The sequence below is a fragment of the Nicotiana tabacum genome, chromosome 3 (assembly GCF_000715075.1).
Source record: "Nicotiana tabacum cultivar K326 chromosome 3, ASM71507v2, whole genome shotgun sequence".
NCBI lineage: Eukaryota > Viridiplantae > Streptophyta > Magnoliopsida > Solanales > Solanaceae > Nicotiana > Nicotiana tabacum.
The window spans coordinates 134,575,461-134,597,168 of record NC_134082.1 but is presented as its reverse complement, the minus strand read 5'-3'; the positions used below and the strand labels follow the sequence as shown (position 1 = coordinate 134,597,168).

Here is a 21,708-nt window from a genome sequence, read left to right as displayed (position 1 = left end):
GCAGAAGGGGATAGCTGGGCACCAAACTGAGCTAACTTCGACCTAAAACCCACACAGGAGTCTCTGTTCATAGGCCTACGTTAGGCAATGGAACTATATTGCTATCAATCAACTTACTGTACCAAAACTACTACCATATACGTTTGGATGGTGGCAAGACTTCCCTTAGCTTCTCCCGTTGCGTTTCCATCTCAGCTATAGCAAGTGCACAATATATCTTCTTTTTTTATTGTGGTGGGTGGGGGCGAGGGGATATCTAGCTAGACCTGGGAAAGATGTAGCTATGAAAACAGCCGACGAATACAAAACTGCACTAATTTGAGCAACATGCTATAGTACACCTTGAGAATCTTGTAGCATTTGGGGAGTAGTAAAAACGACATCAAGGATGAAATGTTGACAGAAAAACTTACCTTAATCTAACCCCAAATACAGGCATAGCTCATATGCAACAAGTGTTGCAGTAATATACAACTCAATCGTATAGGAGAATTAGGACTAAGAATAAAAAGAGCTCTCTAAAAGTTTACAGTGTTCCCTATCTTTTTCTCTGCAAGCTGGTCCATTCGCACAAACCGAAGCCCTTCCTGATGCATATGGCTGAAATCCCACGGTAGTTCTTTTTCTGCACTAAGTCTGGGATCTTGTGGCTTACACTACTCTATAATCTATCAGTATGCCTCACTTGTCACCACTGACCAGAAGTTGCCCTAGGTTTTCCCTTTGTAGAATTTAGATACTGTGAGACAAAGAGCACTCCCATCACAATTATAAGGCAGCCTACAAGTGTGCTAAAGAAGAGTGCACCAGGTTGCCTAGTTTGAACAAAACCATAAACTCCACTTGAAGTAACAAGGATAAGATCAGTTAATCCATCATTTGAGAAGTCTTCAGACACCAAGGCATGAGTGGGAGGTGCAGGGAGGTCGATAGTAGTCAACAGACTCCCTCCAGGAGATAATACTACAGCTTCTTGGTCTCCTGCTGCAAGGATCAATTCTTGACTGTCGTGCACACGCAGTGGAAATGCCTTTAGAGTCGGCACCACTGTGCCAGCTTCCATCATTCCCGCAGGCGATGGAAGGTTTGACCATGTAGCACCAGTCAATATCTGCCAATTCCACAGAGCACCATGTCCATGCAAGCCCGGAGAATATGATGTTACCTGACAAGTAATCCATTTTCAAATTATTGAATAAAATGAATGTGCCCAACATCTCATGGAAGATAAGACATTAAGCATGTCCATGGCATGAGAAATCATTTCTATCAGAATTCGAACTACTCAGTGTGAAGAAACTATTGCGTGTTACTGTTACAACTAAACACTTGTTCCAAGTTAAAAGGATACCTCGCCACGATTTGTCAAGAATATAACATCTCCATGGCTTCCCTTACGATGTCGATGACCATCATTTCTGGGGATGAGAATAGGCGTTGCTACCTCTAGAGAAGTTGCATCAAAAGTGTGACCAAACCCTCTGGAGAATTCACCATGCTGGAATAAGTTAAAAGGAGAATGACGACAAATAGAAGCATTGAAAAGCTGTTCCCGCACTGGAACACCAGAGGTTGCAACAGCCCAACAGGGACGCAGCACCTCCATTGATCCACTAACAACAGTCTGTTCAGCACCATTGGCCCCCACAACCTGCAAAAAAAAAATTAGGAAAGAAAAGAGAAGACAAAAAGGCGTGAAAATGCTGATTGATTTCTTACAAAAACAGTACTGTTAAGTCACCAACATTTAACCTTAATCATTCATCTAGAGTTAAAGCACCTTTCATTGCTTTCTAATCCGCCAGTGCTGTGATCTTTGAAAATATGACAGGTCGATTTCTCTCCTAAAAAAGCTCTTAACCTTTTCAGAAAAGAAGGGGTTCTTACCTTCCACTTTCAGTTTTATCATCCAGTATCCTAGATACATGTCAGTCATAAGATAAATAAGCTCAAGAGAAACCGAGTGTCTCTAGAATTATCTCATCCTCTGCACATCTTTTATCCTCTTTTTTAAATAAACTTCTCCACTGTAAAGTTTAATGCTTTAAAGTGGAAGTTCAGTTTTTAGGCCAGTTGTTTAGGGTCCCAAAGATCTTCTGCAGCTGGTCATTTCGTCAGATGCTAGTTCTATCTTTTTCCTCTTGATTGAGCAATCTATTTGCTGCTTTATTCTTTGTTTCATTATCCATAACTACTCCCATTTAAGCAGGACGCATATATCAAAGCTAATTGAGCTTATCCCGTCCGCAATATTAGTACGCAATTTTTTTATAGAATTCACATTGGAAATGGAGAGAGACAAAAGAGAGCAAAAATTTATACTTTACCTGGACATGGTCCAAAACTCCATCGCCATTGATATCTGCATGAAGCCCGCCTTCTAGGAGATGAAGCTGGTGAAATCATAAACTCACATCAAACCACAAACTAACAGACAAGGAGATAGTGAGAATGAAAAGGGTCCAGAGTTCACTCGAAAGGGTTTTCTGGCACAAAAAATAGTATGCTTAGCATTTGTCATACAGCTACTATTCGAGACCTCTGTTACTTGGGCAATGTCCTTATATTTTAACATACACACAGCAATACTGGAATCATCAATCATAAGTATTTTAAACCAAATATGTGATAGCGACAGTACATACCTTGCACACAGTACGACCAGTTGCTATATGAACAGCTTCAATCCCTTCCTTCTCATGAGCCACAACAACGTTAGGGACCCACCATAGCTTGGTATAATTGGTGATAGTAGGAACATAGGGCAACGGCTGCACCAATAAAATGCTTAAAATGTAACTGAGTGCTAAAATAGTTTGAGGACCGCAGTATAGTCAAAATATTCTCAATTATGGTCGAATAGGTCTTAACTATCCATGCATGATCTAACTTCAAATTAGCTGCCAGCAGAAAAATGTTGCTCTACTAGATGGTCCTACAGAAATGCAATTTCCATCACAAAACAGGGATTATGTTAGTGAATAGTGATATAGTATAAAAACCATGGAAAAGATGTTACAGTCTAAACGAGATGAAAACCAGGATTTAATTGCTCATTCGTAGATGCAGTAAAGCTATGCCTTTACTTCCCTAAAACCTGCTTCTTGATATCAATCTGTATGGCATCACATCAGTCATTTTATGCTAACTGAAGCATACTAGGAAAGTATGTTACATGTTAAGAGGGGTAGAAAGACAGTTTTTGTTTCAGAATTTCCTTTCCAGATTTCAGCTCTCTCATTGATATCAATCTGTATGGAATCACATCACAGTCTATACTAGGAAAGTATGTTACACGTTAAGAGGGGTAGAAAGACAGTTTTTGTTTCCCTCCCTCCCCTCTCGATCGATATGCCAAATCATTCACTCTACAAAATAGGTTGACACTTGAGTATGAGAGTTACCAAACAATTAAAACATAACGCCATTAAAGCATATTTGGTAAGAGAGTTTTTCTCTAACAACCAATTCACAAATTAGCTTTTCTACATTAATGTTAAAAAAAAAATTAGAACTTCAAGCAATTTGAGATCTGACGAGTACATCACTTGTAGAATCCTGGAATATTGTGCCATTAAGATTATTAATTAAAGATCACAGCTAAGGATATATCAGAAACACATCTTCTAAAGTAATGGCAAATAGTTATCAGTACATAATACAAGACAGTCTTGAGAAAAAAGGGCAAGGACGAAGAGAACAGGGGAACTGCTAAAAACCCACAGTAAACCATCACCTTTTTGGGTTTTGCTGATTTTGCATAATTTACTGCCTTTCCAATAACATTTGAGATTCTTTTAGTAGTGTATTTGCCAGGTGGATGATTTTCCTCAGGCTTATGGTAAGGGTAGGTGACAGACTTCCCAGGTACTTTCTTTACCACCTTCCTTTTATGTCGCCTGAAGTGTGCCAGCTTTAACCTGGTGTCCTCCCGCCGATCCTGCTCCGAAAGAATTCACATTAGTGTCATCACCAATAACATGCAATGCAATGACGATCAGTATAGAGCAGTAAGATGCCACTCACCCAGTGATGTGGCATAACTCCAAGAATGGATTCTCTAAATTCCCGACATTCGAACTAAAATTGGAAACAGTTCAAGTTAGCTTAGTGATGAATATATTTTAGAGTTGAATAACGCATTTCTCAACGAACAAGGCAGAAGTAGTGGGAAAAGATGGAACAACAAATTGAATATCAATCAATGGCCAATCTGCTGCAAGAGGTTTTTATATCCATTAGCTCTATTCAGGTTGATTTCATTCCATAACAAACAATTCTTACACCATAAAATACGAGAACAAACACCAGACCTAACGTAAGTGTAACACTAACAAATTAGCGTTAGACCCAACTAATTGGTAACACTTATATGGATCGTTTGAAACAATTATGTTGTGTTCTTAGTTAAATCCTCAATATTCAAGATATTGGGGTTTTCTTAAATCCGCAATATTCTCTTTTATCACCTTCAAACATTATAATGTATAGCTACAGACGTGTGCATTTGGAGGTCCACGCAGGCTCAGGTGACATTATCTCATTTTATCCTCTATATGTGTGAATCACCCTAGTGCCTGAGTGTTTTAAGTGAAAAGAAAGAAGCGAATAGCAAGCTTTTTCTACGTAAAGCGCACATTTCATGGTGAATACAAATTACCAAAAATATATGACTTAGTACTTGTAACATCAAGCTGAAATGCAAATTACTTATTCAGCATCCTGTATATACTGTAACGACAATATCAATAAAACAACTCAAATAGTCAAATGAAACTCTACTGCTTCAACAAAGCCACTGAAAAATAATTTCAAATGCAAAAATAATTTTTTATTTTCAATGATCACCCATAGAACAAAGAATTTATTTGGAGTATATAACTTAAATTTAGTTGCTTTAGTAACTGAACAAAGAGAGTTGAAGAGAAGCAAAAAGATTCAAAAAAGAGCCATTTTAGTTTTTAGGAATCTATATATAATAAAGGGAGAGGCAAAAGCACAATATTTAGACAAGTGGCATAACCTCAAATAGCCAAGTGGCATTATTAAGACAAAATAAACTACCTTTCTAACTAAAAAAACCTTTTGAATTTTAAATATTGAATTAATTGGTTACTCTATTTGAATTAATAAATATAGATATCTTATAATTAGCTATATAATAGAAAATGAAAATATAAAAAAATAAAAATACAAAAAAACTACCCATTCAAATTGGGAACATTTTCAAGTTGAAATTTTAAAATTATTTAAAAAAAAAAACTAAAAATTCAAATTGAATGGATAGTAGTTTATATATATATAGAGAGAGAGAGAGAGAGAAAAAGATGTAAAATAATTATATCTATCTATAATTAAAAAGTAGAAGAAAAAGCAATCTCATTAAGGCAAGTGGCGTAAATACAAAAAGCCAAGTGGCATTGTTAAGACAAAATAAACTACCTTTCTAACTAAAAACTATTTTGAATTTTAAATTTTGAAATAATTGGTTACTCTATTTGAATTAATAAATATAAATATCTTACAATTATCTATAATAAAAATAAAAATAAAATTACCCATTCAAATTATGGAGTATTTTCAAGTTGAAGTTTTAACATTACCAAACAACTCGTAGTGATAATGCCCTAGAGTATTTGTCTTCCCCATTTCAGCAGTTCATGAACTCTCATGGGATTATTCATCAAACATCTTGTCCGTACACATCTCAACAAAATGAGGTAGCTGAATGAAAGAACAGACGCCTTATTGAAACTGCTCGTACCCTACTCATACAATCTCATGTTCTGTTGCGTTTTTGGGGATACAGTTCTTACATCATGCTATCTTATTAATCGTATGACATCTTCAGCTATCCAGAATCAAGTTCCATTCACTGTCCTTGTTTCCCCACTTACCTTTGTTCTCTCTTCTGCCCCGTGTCTTTGGGAGCACATGTTTTGTTCATAATCTTACTCCATGAAAAGATAAGTTAGCTCCTCGTGCTATTAAATGTGTATTTTTGGGTTACTCGAGAACACAAAATGGGTATCGATGCTATTCTCCTGACCTCCAACAGTACTTTATGTCCGCTGATGTTACCTTTTTTGAAACCCTATCATACTTCACAGGTCCAAGTAATAACTTAGATATTTCCAGTTCCATCTTTTGGAGATTCAGTCACTATCTCCCATTCATCTTCCTCTACAACTCCAGCTCCACCACCTACAGCTCCAATTGCAGCTCCATCACCTCTAGCTCTAGTTCCACCATATATAGCTTCGGTTCCACCACCTAGTCCAATTCAACCTTCTGTAGCTCCACCACTTCTGACTTATCATCGTCGTCCGCGCCCAGCATCAGGCCCACCTGATTCACGTACTGCACCTGACCCTGCTAATACTGCAAACTTGTCTCCTCTTAATCAACCGGTTGCACTACAGAAAGGTATACGGTCCACGCTTATTCCTAATCCCCATTATGTCGATTTAAGTTACCATCATCTGTCATCACCCCATTGTGCATTTGTATCATTATTGTCATATATTTCCATACCTAAGTCTACAAGTGAAGCACTGTCTCATCCAGGATGGCGACAAGCTATGATTGATGAGATGTCTATTGTACATACAAGTGGTACTTAGGAGCTTGTTCTTCTTCCTTCGGGTAAATCGACTGTTGGTTGTCGTTGGGTGTATGTAGTCAGAGTTGGTCTAGATGGTCAGGTTGATCGACTTAAGGCTCGTCTTGTTGCCAAAGGATATACTCAGATATGTGGGCTTGATTATAGTGATATTTTCTCTCTCGTGGCTAAAATAGCACAAGTCCGCCTTTTTCTATCAATGACTGATGTTAGGGGTGGGAATAAAATCTGAAAAACCGAATTCCGAACCGAACTGAATAAATTCGGTATTGGTATGTTCGGTATTTCGGTACTACTTCGGTATCGATTTTTCGGTTATTCGGTATTTCGGTTCGGTCCTCGGTATTGAGGTTTTGATATTTTGGTATACCGAAATACTGAAATACCGAATCATTTAAGTAAACATTCCCTTACTACCACCAAGCCCAAGTTATCAATTCCCAGCCCAAAATTTCAACGTTGTTACCCTTAGCTAGTAGCCCAACAAGACTAAGCCCAATGCCCCAACCCAGGTTTAAGTTAATGTTAAGTACGCTGGTTCACTTCCAATCTTTATCATGTAAAATTTGTGCCTTACTTTAGGTGACGTACTTCATGTTGTAAGAGCTAATTTCGCCACAGTTTGGGGCTTCACCTTGGATATTATTTGTGAATTCTTGCTCATCCCTAGTGCTGAACATGATGATGGACGACTTGTGCTTCTTACTATGCAAGTTTTTTCTTCCATGTTACTATACATCACTTTCTTGGTTCCTTGTTCATTTATTAGATTTCTTTTGAAGTTGAGAAAAAGAAAGAAAGAACAATGACGTGATTGGTGAATTTGTTTGGAATTGGATGAACTACGCAAAGGGTTTTTATATATGTATAGATTAGGGAGCAAAAGGGGTTTCTCTTTTATTTTTTATTTTTTAAATCAAGGACTAGAGAGAATTTTAAAAGGAAATGAAGTTGTTGATGGAAGCAAGGATTAGATGAATCCTATTCTAACATATATTAAAGAGAGAATCAATAGAATACAGAATTGGTCCCCATCAATCCTACATTATATGAGTATCAAAGAGAGATCCTTAGAGTTACAAAGATTCAGAGTCGAAGATTAGAAAAAAAACAAGGTAAAAAAATACAAAGATTTGGTATGATACCGAAACCGTACCGAACCAAACAAGAAAATACCGAACCGTACCGAACTATATTGGTACGGTATTTGGTATCCATAATTGATATACTGAATACCGAAGTACCGAACCATACTTTATAAATATCGTACCGAAGTACCGAACGCCCACCCCTAGCTGATGTTCGCCATTGGCCTCTCTATTAGCTGGACATTAAGAATGTTTTTCTTCATTGTGACATTGAGGATGAGGTTTATATGGAGCAACCACCTGGTTTTGTTGCTTAGAGGGAGTCTAGTGGCCTTGTATATCGGTTGCGTTGGTCCCTCTATAGCTAAAGAGGTTTCCTCGAGCCTGGTTTGATAAGTTCAGTACAGTTATTCAGGAGTTTGGCATGGCTGGTAGTGAAGCTGATCACTTTGTGTTTTATCGGCATTCTGCTATTTATCTGGTGGCTTATGTTGATGATATTGTTATCACTGGCAATGATCAGGATGGTATTACTAAGTTGAAGCAACATCTCTTTCAGTACTTTCAGACTAAGGATCTGGGCAAATTAAAGTATTTTCTAGTATTGAGGTCGCTTAGTCTAGCTCAGATATTGTGATCTCACAATGAAAGTATGCCTTAAACATTCTTGAGACAGGAATGACAGGTTGTAGACCTCAGCCAAGGCAGGGGGAGCCTTAGCGATCCTGCAAGATATAGGCAGTTGGTTGGTAAATTAAATTACTTCACAATGACTAGACCTGACATTTCCTTTCCTGTGAGTGTTATAAGTCAGTTTATAGGATGCAGTTGTCCGCATTCTTCGGTATATTAAATCAGCTCCAGGCAAATGACTATTGTTTGAGGATCGAGGCCATAAGCAAATCGTTGGATACTCAGATGCCGATTGGACAGGATCACTTTCTGATAGACGTTCTACGCCTGGATATTGTGTTTTAGTAGGAGGTAACTTGGTGTCTTGGAAGAGCAAGAAATAGAATGTAGTTGCTCGGTCTACTGCAGAAGCAAAATATCGAGCAATGGCTATGGCAACATGTGAGCTAGTTTAGATCAAACTGTTGCTCAAAGAGTTAAAATTTGGTGAGATTAGCCAAATGGAACTTGTGTGTGATACTCAAGCTGCCCTTCATATTGCATCGAATCAAGTGTTCCAATGAGAGAACTAAACATGTTGAGATTGACTGTCACTTCGTCAGAGAAAAAATACCCTCAGGAGATATCACTACAAAGTTTGTGAGGTCGAATGATTAGCTCGCAGATACTTTCACCAAGTCTCTCACTGGTCCTCGTATTAGTTATATATGTAACAAGCTCGGTACATATGATTTGTATGCACCAACTTGAGGGGGAGTATTAGAATAGCTATGTGAATATATATGTAATTAGTCCCAGTCCCTTATGTAGTAGGAGTAGGTTATATATTATGTATACTTATAAATAGGGTTCATTGTATTACAACTAATATCAATAATAAATTTTTCTCTCGTGCTTTCTCACGGTAATAAGCAAAAGTATGAACTTTTAAACATTGGACTGCAACACCAACTATGACAGGAAGAAAGCGAACAGAAAACTAACATGGAAAAATTACTTATAATAAGAGAAAGGCTTCTCGTTCTTCTACAAAGTGACATCCCGATATTCGTCAACTGTATATATATATATATTATTTTAACTTATATAAACAAAAAAGAAAGTGTTACTGTATCCCCTAAGTTTTTAATAAAATTATGAGATTGCCTAAATGAAAAAGTTTCAAGTAGATTTTTTTCAAAGATAAGGAACAGAGCAAAAAATATGTCAAATGATGACACCCCAAATGCATTCAATGAGCTAGTATGTTTCTATACCTCCCCAGGATGACGACTGTTCAAAGCATGTGCATCAAGCTTGTAGTTATGTTGTGGAATTAGAAGAGATTCATCAGAAGATGGCTTCTGAATATTCTGCAATATCAGGACAAAAAAGAAAGAAATATCTTAGAAACGATTGAAGATCATTAATAGAAAAATTTTCAAAAAGATGTCTTCTCGAGTTTACCCAAGCCCAAACTGACCATGTTCACATCACAAACTCTATGCTAGAACAACACCAGCAACTCGTAAAAGCACATGTGAGATTAATGCAAAGAATTGGATGTAAAAGATATTAAATCTAGCTAGCTCTCACAGGATGTTCAATTCCAAATTGAAATTTTTCTTCACTATTAACTTCACGACACCTTTTTTCAACAAATATCAGACCAGCAATGATGCAATGCAAACTGTAATATTCGTCTACGGTACAGATACCTCTAGGATACACACTTGATGAAATATTTGACCTGAAAGGTAGTCCAGAACAAACTTACACCAAGAAATCTTGAAAGGAAAATGAGCGACAATACTAACACCATCCTCATTCTTTGGGGAAAAACATAACTTGAAGCAGAAAAGGCTCCTTTTGGGGGAGGGAGAGTTAATGAGTAACCTCAGTCTTCCTGCTCCAGCGAAGTTGGCCGGTGCGACCAGCAAGTGCATAAAGTGCAAAATGGCGTAAATCAACAGCTCCTGAATTCTCAGAAGCCTGCATTAAACAAATACATCAAGTTAGACACCAAATAAAAAAGATATCCAGGAGTAACGTATTACCATAAGCATATTTTGAAAAAAAACAAATTCGCAAAAAGAGGATAACTACAAAACTGAATTTAAACAGCCTCTACACAAAGTAACAGTTTCCTCATTTTCAGCATCAACCCCCCCAGTCCCCACCACCAAAAGAAAGCAAAACTAGACAAATATAAAAGGGAATAATAGGCATATTGATTGGGATTTCTCCACCCCCCTGAACTACATAAATACAACCAACCCCATGCGGATCATAAGCATTATCATCTAGAAAGGTTGCATGTTTATAAGTACTTCAAGGACCTCAATAACACAAAATTACAAAATCAGCAAGAAGTGAGAAAGGATAATGATAAACGCTCAGCCCTTTGTGCACATGTAAGAGTTCTAACTATTTCAACCAGAACAGAGTCATGTGGACTATGTAAGCATCTAGACTTTGTCTCAGTTATATTTAATATGACAAACAGGGATGCAGAAAGAATACTTTTCTTATTTGATCAGAGCCGAAATATGAAAGAGGGAATGTAAAAAGGGCGTCATGTTCCCAAATTTATTGGCAACCAGAACTGATATAAGTCATTTTCAAGTCAGACTCCTTGAGTGAAAGCCACGATACTAAGTCTTTTCTTTAATTCTTCTTCTTGACCGGTATAAGCAAGTGAGAACCACGAGTTAATTGATGTTTTTTTAAAAGGTAACAATGACTTAACTGATAAAACTCCATTTCCTAACCATCCAACATTGAGACCAGATGCTATAAAGGCAAGTGAAACTGAAAGAGGACAAATAAGGTTTCAAGATATTACATTGATAACAGAAAGCATACTACAGCCCACTAATTCCCAGATAACTGAGAATTATTTACAACAATAGAGATGATGCAACGTGCCATGACTACATTGCTTTCCATATAAAAACTAGGGAGGAGAACTGTAAAAATGCCTAACTAGCTACTGAATTACAATTCAAGCTTTGATACAGGAAAATTATGCAACAAAAGAACTATTTACTAGACCATCATCCTTTGAACAACCTAACAATAGTCGATAACCTTTTTAGGCACCTAAAATGCTAGAAATATTCTTAGCTAATTCAATAAGTAAATGGTTGTTCTTAGTTACATATATGGGAATTTAGTTGTCTTCTTTAGAAAATCATGTCAGCATAACCCAAACCTCAAGAATTACATTGTGTGTTAGCTGAACACAACCCATGAGAAAGAAAGAGAATATGAAACGGAAGAAAGTCAAGGGATAACTATGATACGTGATATTACGTTTCAGCGATAATTGGGGAACGAAAAAGAGCACAGCTAGTAATAAATAGAGCACAGGGAACATAATAGTGATCTTAAGAGCAAGAAGAAATGTGTACTTCAAACAGCATGAATATTTACCTCCTTCTCAGCAGCACTTCTTCTGTGCTGCTCTGCACTTTTCTCAGCCATTTCAATCTCTTCAAATGGATCAATATGCATCTGAAAAGGAAGAAAATAAGTAACATAAGAAAAATTTCGCTTCGTAACTTTTACTTACTCGAAGAAAACTACAAAAAAGGGGTAAAAGACTAGCTAACAAATTCTACAAGAGTCAAGAAGTCCCAAAAAGCTGTAGTTTTTTCTGGGCCTTTTTACTTTGTAAATACTAAGTTAAGTCGTAATGAAATAACATTCTAATAGGGTTGGTCACTTCTAGAAAGGAGTAATTACATACATGAGGCTGCATTTCCATCCTTCCACCAATAATAACCAAGCCTGAATCTCCATGTTTTACAGTGTAATTACTTATGGAAATTGCTATCTCCCTGTGATGAGCACTATGAGGAAAATCCTCCTGTACGAATTTACCAGGAAGAACAAATAGAACATAAGTTTATCAGAAAGTATATCAGAAGTTTCTGTAATTCAAAATGTGAGAATCTCCATGCATAAAGCACCTGCAAGTTGACCTCCCATAGCGTTTTGAGATTGTGATCGAAACACATCACAGACCAACCTGAGGTAACAACAACTAGGACCTGTTTACGAGGCTCCCTGTGATTATAGTTCCTATCTATCACACCCGTGGCCATCGCCACTGCTCGTCTGCCTGAGACAATACGAATTTTGTCAGGCAAGAGGGACACCTCCGCGAGCAAACGTGCTTCACTGAAACCTTCATCAACACGCCTAGAATGTGGTTCCAAAACCTAAAAGAAAAAAAAGAAAAAAAAGGCATACAAGAAACTTTCCAGCAAACAAAGTAGATTGAGCTTCATCGGAAAACTGATTAAGAAATTTACTAAATGTTGCTCAGAAATTGCCAAGCCTGGTGTACTGTCCAGCCACACAGAATAAACCAAAGATCGAATGGAAGGGCAGATTGAGACTACTTCAATAGTGCAGTCGCACGCATAGCTTTTTCCAGAGGGTAGGGAGCCTCAGCTTATGCATTGGTTTATCAAAATAACCTCTACTCTCCCAGTTCCTTATATTCAAAAAGGTGAGCAGCCTTAAACAAAAATGCCCTCTGCGGACTCTCTATACTTGTATAATCCGTAAAGTATTTGGCTTACCCTTTATGTCTTATTAGTCAAACCTAATCGTCTATATATGCACATTTGGAACTCACTGACTATAAATCCTATATCTAGTCTCTGATCCTATGGGATTGTAATTCAGAAAATTACCTGAATTTTGGCATCGTGAGTGGCGACAAGGACCTCTTTCTTGCCATCACCGTTGAGATCGGCAACAATTGGGGGAGGAAGACGCTCAGCCTCGTATTTGATGGGATACTCTTCGGATAGATGAAACCATGCCTCCTTGAACGATAAATCACCTTCGTGCTGGTAATTATATACATACACAATAAATACAAGTTTAAAGTAGGAATTTTTAGGAAAAGTGATATTTAAGAAGCTAGGGTTCTTGAAGATCGGTGCTATTTTTTGGCAGTATGAGACTGGCGTTGAATAGAGAAATGAGGATGAGAAAAAAAAATACCTGAAGAGAAAAGAAAATAGCGAAAGCAGATAGCATCAGAATAGCTAAATCGCGCTTCCTCATCTTCGGCCTCTTCTTCTTCTTCTTGTTGATCAAGGACTCACTGAGTCGAAGCAGTGCTGTAGCGTTCTCAGCTTCGACAGAACAACAGAGTTGTAACGTTTGCGTACGGGTTGATCTTCCTCCCGACCCGCCTACTGATCGGACCCAATAAAATTGGGTTGAAAAGATACGGGCTGATTTACGCAAATGTACTTCTTAGACCATTGTTTAAATTTTATCCTTATTTTAAAAAGTTGCAAGATGGAGGTGTAAATTCATAAATTGCAGAGAAATAAAAATAACTACAAGAAAATATACGTGATTTCACACCATATCAAAAAAATGACTCATATTTTTAAGTTTTACCTCACCTACCCCATATTGTACATATTTTAAAAGCACTAGCAAATTTAAAATATGTGTTCTTACCATCATTGCTTCTAAAAGCTATGGAGTTAAATATGAGTTCTCACAACCATTGTTTTCACTCTCTTCTTCTCACATTTTCTGCATATGCTTCAAGGGGTCGTCCGCCATTACTGTTTCTCTTCCTGTGTCATCTGGTTGCAATGAAGGTCATTCAAATCTTTGCTTTCGAAAATAGGATTTTTTGAGTTTGTTAGTTGTTTGGATTGCGTGTTGTTCCAATTGATTGAAAATATCAAAAGGAGTCCAAAATTTAAATTTGAAGTGATTTGGAGTAGATTTGAGCAAGATTTGAGTTATATTTCAGAAAAAACGCAAGGAAGAAGACGAAGTCAGTTTTTTGTATAATTATGTATAATCTTGTATAATAGTGTATATGCGTGTATAAACACATCTTATACATTTTTATACACCTTTGTACAAGCATTTGTAGATGAATTTCTTCCACGATTTTCAGTTGTAATTCGCGTTCAAAACTAGTCCAAATCTCCATTAAATGACTTCAAATTTTATATACAATCTCATTATACTATTCCTTACAAGTCTAAATAACACCCACTCCAAATTTCTCATAAAATCAAATTCGGAATGTAAACCCACATATTTAAGCTTGTTAAAAATCTAATTTTCACCACTCAAATAGATTTGGTTTGTTGAACTAATATTTGAATCATAGTTACTGATTCAAAAATTAACTTAAAAACTTGAGCAATCTTTTTTTTTAAATTAAATAGTAATTTTAAGAACCTATTATTTTTAGGTTAGTTGATTGTAAATTGAAATATGGGCTATAAAATTGAAAAGTAGGGAGCCAAATTATTCTTATGTGAAATTTTTCCTATTTTTAACTGTATCATAAGGGAAGACTTTGATACGATGAGGGTATAATAGTAAATATGAATTGTTTTATGGGCAGAATTGGTATTCTTTATATTAGTCATTCAGAAAAAGTTCCTCTGTTCTAACTAGGGATGTTCATGGTTTGGTTTGGATCGGTTTTTCCCTAAAAAGAAACCAAATCAAGTAAGTCGGTTTTTCAAATATTAGAATCAAACCAAGTAAGTCGGTTTTTCAAATATTAGAACCAAACCAAACCAATTAAGTCGATTTTTTCTCGATCCGATTTATGTCGATTTTTCGATTTTTTGGGTTATTTGTCATTTTTTTCTTAAATATAAGACATACACTACCAAACACACATTTCGGCGACCACATTTTCAACGTAACACTATCAAATCAATTGCCCTTTGAGAAATCTATTATTTACCGACATATATTGATGATAATTGAATCAAATAGTGATAAATAATTTAAGGACTCAATTAAAAATATATTATTTTTAACATGAAATAGATTCTTACACTTAACAAAAGAAAACTACCAATTAAACTAGAATGTAAAGGTAAAGAATTGTACTAAAAGTGCAAACGATTAATATTTACTATAAAAAATTTAAAACTTTGTATAAAAATATTTATATATAGGTGTAATAATAAATTTGAAATAGCTACTCCTATATTCGGTTTGGTTTGGGTTTTTTAATAAAAACCAAAACCAAACCAAATTTGATCGGTTTTTAAATTTCAAAACCAAAACCAAACCAAAAAGTATTGGTTTTTTTGGTCGATTTGATTTGGTTTTCGGTTTGGTTCGGATTTTTGGATTTTTATGAACACCCCTGGTTCTAACACTTATTCCATTTGTGCCACTTCCCCGGTTTTTCTGAAACAAAAATGGACAACCAGCAAAAATTTCACCTTACAATAATATCTTTTCTGTTTTTGGCTCGTTCTTTTGTTCTTTTTTTATTTGCTTTTAGGTGCTTTTTTTGGGCAAAAAAATAATTTTATCCCTCAACCAAAATTATTTATTTTTGATAGCCGTAAAAGTGTATTAAATTTTTATTTTCTTATATATAACATACCGAAATGTACATATATTCAAAAAATATATATAATTTTTGATAATTATTTTAAGAGTGGCTATACAGTATCATTTTTTTCTTTTTTTCAAAGGGAAGTTCATACCAATAAAAAATTGCTATAACCATCAGACACATTTTCAATATGCAATTCTTCTTTGAAAAAACCAAAATAATTTTTACCAATCTATCCAAACTGTTGTGAGTAATTTCTTCTTGTACCGCACTAAGAGATGTTTTTCCTTATTTTCACAAAATAGTATCTATAAACGTGTGTTACACGTTAATAATGGTACATGATAGTTTAAATATTTATTTATATGAAGGAACAAATAAATTTTAATTAATGAGAGAAATTTTATATTTAATATTACAATAATCATCTAAATGCCGAAAATTATTATTACATTAGCATAATACGTGAATTCAAAATGAAAGGACATCATCAGAACTTATATAAATGATCAGTTTTATTCATCTTAAGTAGATAATTATGTGGTGTAGTTTAAAGGTATGTCACGACCTAATTCCATTATAGGTCGTGATGGCGCTCAACACCGTTATTAGGCAAGCTAACACTGATCAAACTAGTGATTTCCTGTTTAAATAAATTATTAAGTGGTAACTTTTCCTTATTTGTTAAAAGATTTAGAAATTTGAAAGTGTAACATAAATAAATGGGAGCAATGAGTACAAATCGAAATTTTATAAGCAAATCAAAATCATAAGTCTACTAGTGTGTGTGCCAAGACCTGATGTCACAAGTATGTGGGCAATCTTGTAGAATATACAAAAGAATGCTAACTTACTATCTGAAAAGAAATAGACAGAAAATAAAGCATAAGAGAGACTCTAGCTGTTGCAGAACGGCTCAAAAGGGGCAGCTCACCGGGAAGTCTCGAGTTGGGGAGTCAAATCTACCCGCCAGACTGGTGGCCAGATGCACCTGCCTCAAACTCCGTACAATCAAGTATAAAAGTGTAGCGTGAGTACATAAAAATATGTACCCAGTAAGTATCTAGTCTAACCTCAAAGAAGTAGTGACGATGGGTCGACTCCGACACTTACTATGTGATTTTAATTAAGCACGATATATAGAGCTAACAATAAACTCGGAACAAGAAATAACTGAACAATTCTTTCATCATATTTAAGAACTCAAAACACTTCCTTCATTTAAAGCAAATGATCTCTAAAACAGTAAATTTATACCAATTACAAAAAGGGGCTTCCAGTTCTATTATCGCACACAAATTTCACCGAGGACGTTCGGCCCGATCCAGCAAAAAGATAAAATGTGCATTGTCGAGGGTCGAACGGCACGAACCATAGATGCATCTATTAACCTGCCAAGGTGAACGGCCCGCTCCCATGAGAGTAGTGGAAATAGTCACCCCGCTCGCGAAATATACTTGCGACGTGGTTAAATATAAATATAACGTAACTTTTCTCAATTCTTTTCAAAATAAGAATTTACTTGAAACCTTTGAAATCTTAAAATTCTCAACTTAGTTTCGTTCAATGCAAATCAACAAATATGATTAGACGATGTTCACAAAGCATAGTATAAGCCTAAAACTACCCGGATATAACAAAAATAGTAGCTACGTACGGAGTCTCATCACTTCATGCATATGTAGCCCCACAAATAATCACATATTAATTAAATTCACCTATGGGAAAATTTCCCTCTTACATGGTTAGAAAAGAGATTTAACTCGTCTCAAAGCCCACTTCCAAATTCAAGAATGCGCTCAAACCCTCAAATCGGAGCCGAATCAATCCTAAACTATTCAAATAGTGTAAAAAATCAATATATGTTCAAAAGTTCATATTCCCACTATTAAAGTGACTACCCAACCCAAATCGCAAGATTCCTAAAATTTATCCCCGGACCCACATGCCCGTATCCCGAAAATCTTTGAAGAAAATTATTACCCATAATCATAGGAACATAAATATATGACTTTTACTAAGTTCCATAACCAATTTCGTGGTCAAATCTTATTTTTATCAAAAACCTAGGTTTTTATTTAACCCCTTGATTTTCACTAATTTTACATGTTGATCCACCTATAATCTATATGTATTTAACTCATGTTGTGTAGACATTACTTACCTCAAAATGCTCGGTGAAAATCTTCTTCCAAAAGCTCCAAAAATCGCCCAAGAGATGAAGTGAATGAATTAAATGGCCTAAGTCCCACATTAAGAGCTGGGCATAGGCCTCTGATGTCGCATTTGCGACACTAGGTTCGCAAATGCGACAAAACACTCGCAAATGCAAAGCTTGGCTTCAACTGCTCAGGTCGCAAATGTGACGCAGGGGTCGCAAATACGATCACTACTGATGTCGCAATTGTGGCTCAAGTGTCGCAAATGTGAACAATGCCCCAGTCGAGCTTCTTCACAATTGTGAAGCTCTTCTAGCAAATGCGAGGTTCGCATTTGCGAACTATTTCTCGCATTTGCGAGACCTGCAACTGATGCCAAGAAACACTAGAAATCTCGTGTGATTTTCATCCCTTTCGAACGTCCAAAACTCACCCGAGCCCTTGGGGCTCCACACCAATCACCCACACAAGTCTAGTAACATCATACAAAGTTTCTCGTGCGATCGGAACACTGAAATAACATCAAATCCACGAATTGGATGCCAAAACTCATGAATTTACTCATGAACTCCAAAAACTTCTAAAACACTTCCGCGCGTCTGATTCCTATCAAGTCAACTCGGAATGACGCCAAACTTTGCGTGAAAGTCTTAAATGACATTATGGGCCTACTCCAACTTCTGGAACTGAAATCCAAACCCGATATCAAAAAGTCCACCCTCGGTCAAACTTTCCAAAAACTTCAAGTTCTAACTTTCGCCAATTGACTCCGAAATGACCTACAGACCTTTGAATCCACTTTCAGACGCGTTCCTAAGTCTAGAATCAACATACATAGCTATTTCAGGCTCGGAATCCCAAACGGACATCTAGAATGTAAAAATCCATCTCAACCCAAACTTATGGAATTTGCTCAATAGGCCAACTTTTACTATTAAGCGCTGAAGTGTTCCCGGGTCGTCCAAAACCCGCTCCGAACATATGCCCAAGTTCGAAATCATCATATTAACCTACTGGAACCGTAAAATTCTGATCCCAAGGTCGTTTACTAAAAAGGTTGACCAAAGTCAAACTTGGTCTTTTAAGCCAACCTTAAGGAACCAAATGTTCCGATTTCAACCCGAACTCTTCCAAATCCCGAACTAACCATCCCATCAAGCTATAAATTAGTAAAAGCAAGTATGAGAAGTTTTATTTAAGGGAACGGGGTTCTAAAACGCAAAATGACCGATCGAGTCGTTACATTCTCCACTTATTAAACAAACGTTCGTCCTCGAACGAGTTTAGATTCATACGTAAAGTACTGAATAAGTGCGGATATGTGCTCCACATGTCCTCTTCGGACTTCCAGGTCACCTCCTCGACTAGTTGGCCCCTCCACTGAACCTTTACCATAGAAATCCTCTTTGATATCAACTGGTGATCCTGCCTAGCAACAATAGCAACTGGCTCATCTTCATAACCCAAGCTCTCGTCTAGCTGAATAGTGCTGAAGTCTAACACATATGACAAGTCGGCGTGGTATCTCGGGAGTATAGACACATGAAAAACTGGATGAACCTCTGATAGGCTTGGAGGTAAAGCAAGCTCATAAGAAACCTCCCCAACTCGCCTCAACACCTCAAATGGGCCTATAAACCTTGGGCTCAACTTACCCTTCTTTCCGAATCTCATGATACCCTTCATCGATGAGACTTTCAAGAGAACCTTCTCGCCGACCATAAATGATACATCACGTGCCTTGTGATCCGCGTAACTCTTCTGTCTGGACTATGCTATGCGAAGTCGCTTCTGGATCAACTTTACCCTTTCCAAGGCATCCTTTACCAAATCAATACCATATAACTTAGCCTCGTCGGGCTCAAACCACCCAATGAGATAACGACATTACCGACCATATAAAGCCTCAAATGGAGTCATCTCAATGCTAGACTGATAGCTGTTGTTGTAAGCAAACTTGGCTAAAGGCAAGAACTGATCCCACTACCCTCAAACGTAAATCGCACATGCTATAAGCATGTCCTCTAGGATCTGAACTGTCTGCTTTGACTGCCCATTAGTTTGTGGATGAAATGCTGTGCTGAGCTCTACACGGGTCCCCAACTCACTCTGTACGAATCTCCAGAAATGTGAAGTGAACTGAGGGCATTTATCTAATATGATGGAAATAGGCACATCGTGCAACCGAACTATCTCCCAGATATAAATCTGGGCAAAACTTCTCTGAAGTATATGTAGTCACAACTGGAATGAAGTGTGCCGACTTGGTCAACCTGCCGATAATGACCCAAATTGCATCAAACTTCCGCAAGGTCCGCGACAATCCAACTACGAAGTCCATAGTAATGCGTTCCCCTTTCCACTCAGGTATAGTCATCTGCTGAAGTATGCCACCTGGCCTCTGGTGCTCATACTTAACCTGCTGGCAATTTAAGTACCTAGCCACATACTCAACTATGTCTTTCTTCATCCGCCACCACCAATAATGCTTCCTCAGATCACGATACATCTTCGTAGCACCTGGTGTACCCTAAGGTGATATACTCGGCCTGACAAACCCCTTTGCTGGTAACTCCTCAAGCTGCTTCTTCAACTCCTTCAGAGCCGTACATTATGGTAGGATAGATATAGGCTGGGTACCTGGAGACAAGTCAATATAGAAATCAATGTCGCGATATGGTGGCATGCCTAGAAGGTTAGAAGGAAACACATCGGCAAATTCTCAGACTACTGGCACTGAATCAATCATTGGGGACTCTACGGTAGTGTCCCAAACATAAAATAGATAACCCAAACAACCTTTCTCGACCATATGTCGAGCCTTTAGAAAAGAGATGACCCGACTAGCTATACTAACGGAGGAGCCCTTCCACTCCAATCTCGGTAACTCTGGCATCACTAAAGTAATAGTCTTGGCATGACAATCAAGGATGGCGTGATACGAGGATAACCAGTCCATGCCCAATATGACCTCAAAGTCGATCATATCAAGTAATAGAAGGTCCACCCTAGTCTTGTAACCACAGAATGTGACCACACACGACCGGTAGATCCGATCCACAACTACATAATCGCCCACAAGAGTGGACACATAAATATGAGTACCCAAGGACAAACGAGGAATATCCAGGAAATGAGCAAACAGAGATGATACATATGAATAGGTAGACCCTAGATCAAATAGTACCGAGGCATCCCTACCACAGACAGAAATAATACCTGTGATCACAACATCTAAGGCCACTGCATCTGGTCTGGCCGAAAAAGCATAGAATCTAGCTGGAGCATCGGCTGGCTGGCCTCCGCCTAACTGAACAGTCGTTGGCTTACCTCCCCCTACCTAGCTTCCACATCTAGGACAACCTCTACCTGCCTACCATCTACCTCTAGGTGGTCGAACGACTAATGCTGCAATCATGGGCTGATGACCCTACTATACTACCTTGCCCCGAAGTCTAGGACAAAATCTCTTCATGTGACCTAGATCCCTACACTCGTAACAACCCCTCGGTGCCATAGACTATTGCCCCAAAGTCTGACCCTGATGGCTTGAATACCCAATGGGAGGACCCTAGATGGCTAGTGGGCAGTATGAACTCTCCGGCATGGAACTGAAATAGGCATCAGATGAACCTTGATGAATTAGTGGGCGATTAGAACTCTCGGACATAGCACTGGAATAGGGTCGCACGGAGCACCCCGAGGAGGAGGTGGTGCTGGATATCTAGGCCTACTAGGCTAATCCCTCCCAAACTGACCTCTGCCCCTAGCTGTGGCGCCTTTAAACTCTCTAGAGAATCGGGTCCTTTTGTCATGATGCATCTGTTCTCTACCCCTCTGGCGATAGCCCTCAATCCTCCG

The 21,708-nt window shown here is 37.6% G+C and overlaps 1 protein-coding gene across 3 annotated transcripts; it reads right to left on the bottom strand.

Moving 5' to 3' along the window:
- Window positions 1–301: 301 nt before the first annotated feature.
- LOC107794619 (uncharacterized) lies at window positions 302–13,585 on the bottom strand. Of its 3 annotated transcripts, none has more exons than XM_075249960.1 (13): window positions 13,345–13,585; window positions 13,029–13,187; window positions 12,297–12,548; window positions 12,074–12,193; window positions 11,758–11,838; window positions 10,219–10,314; window positions 9,600–9,695; window positions 4,027–4,080; window positions 3,737–3,940; window positions 2,646–2,771; window positions 2,328–2,393; window positions 1,352–1,624; window positions 302–1,165 (listed from the first exon to the last, which is right to left on the bottom strand). In XM_075249960.1, the coding sequence occupies exons 1-13, from the start codon at window positions 13,405–13,407 to the stop codon at window positions 689–691; spliced, it is 2,067 nt and encodes a 688-aa protein (XP_075106061.1). In that variant the 5' UTR covers window positions 13,408–13,585; the 3' UTR covers window positions 302–688. The 3 variants fall into 3 exon arrangements, with proteins under 3 accessions (XP_075106061.1, XP_016472608.1, XP_016472609.1); XM_016617122.2 differs by having other exon boundaries at window positions 1,352–1,651; window positions 13,345–13,563; XM_016617123.2 differs by having other exon boundaries at window positions 1,352–1,651; window positions 12,297–12,448; window positions 13,345–13,485.
- Window positions 13,586–21,708: the final 8,123 nt, after the last annotated feature.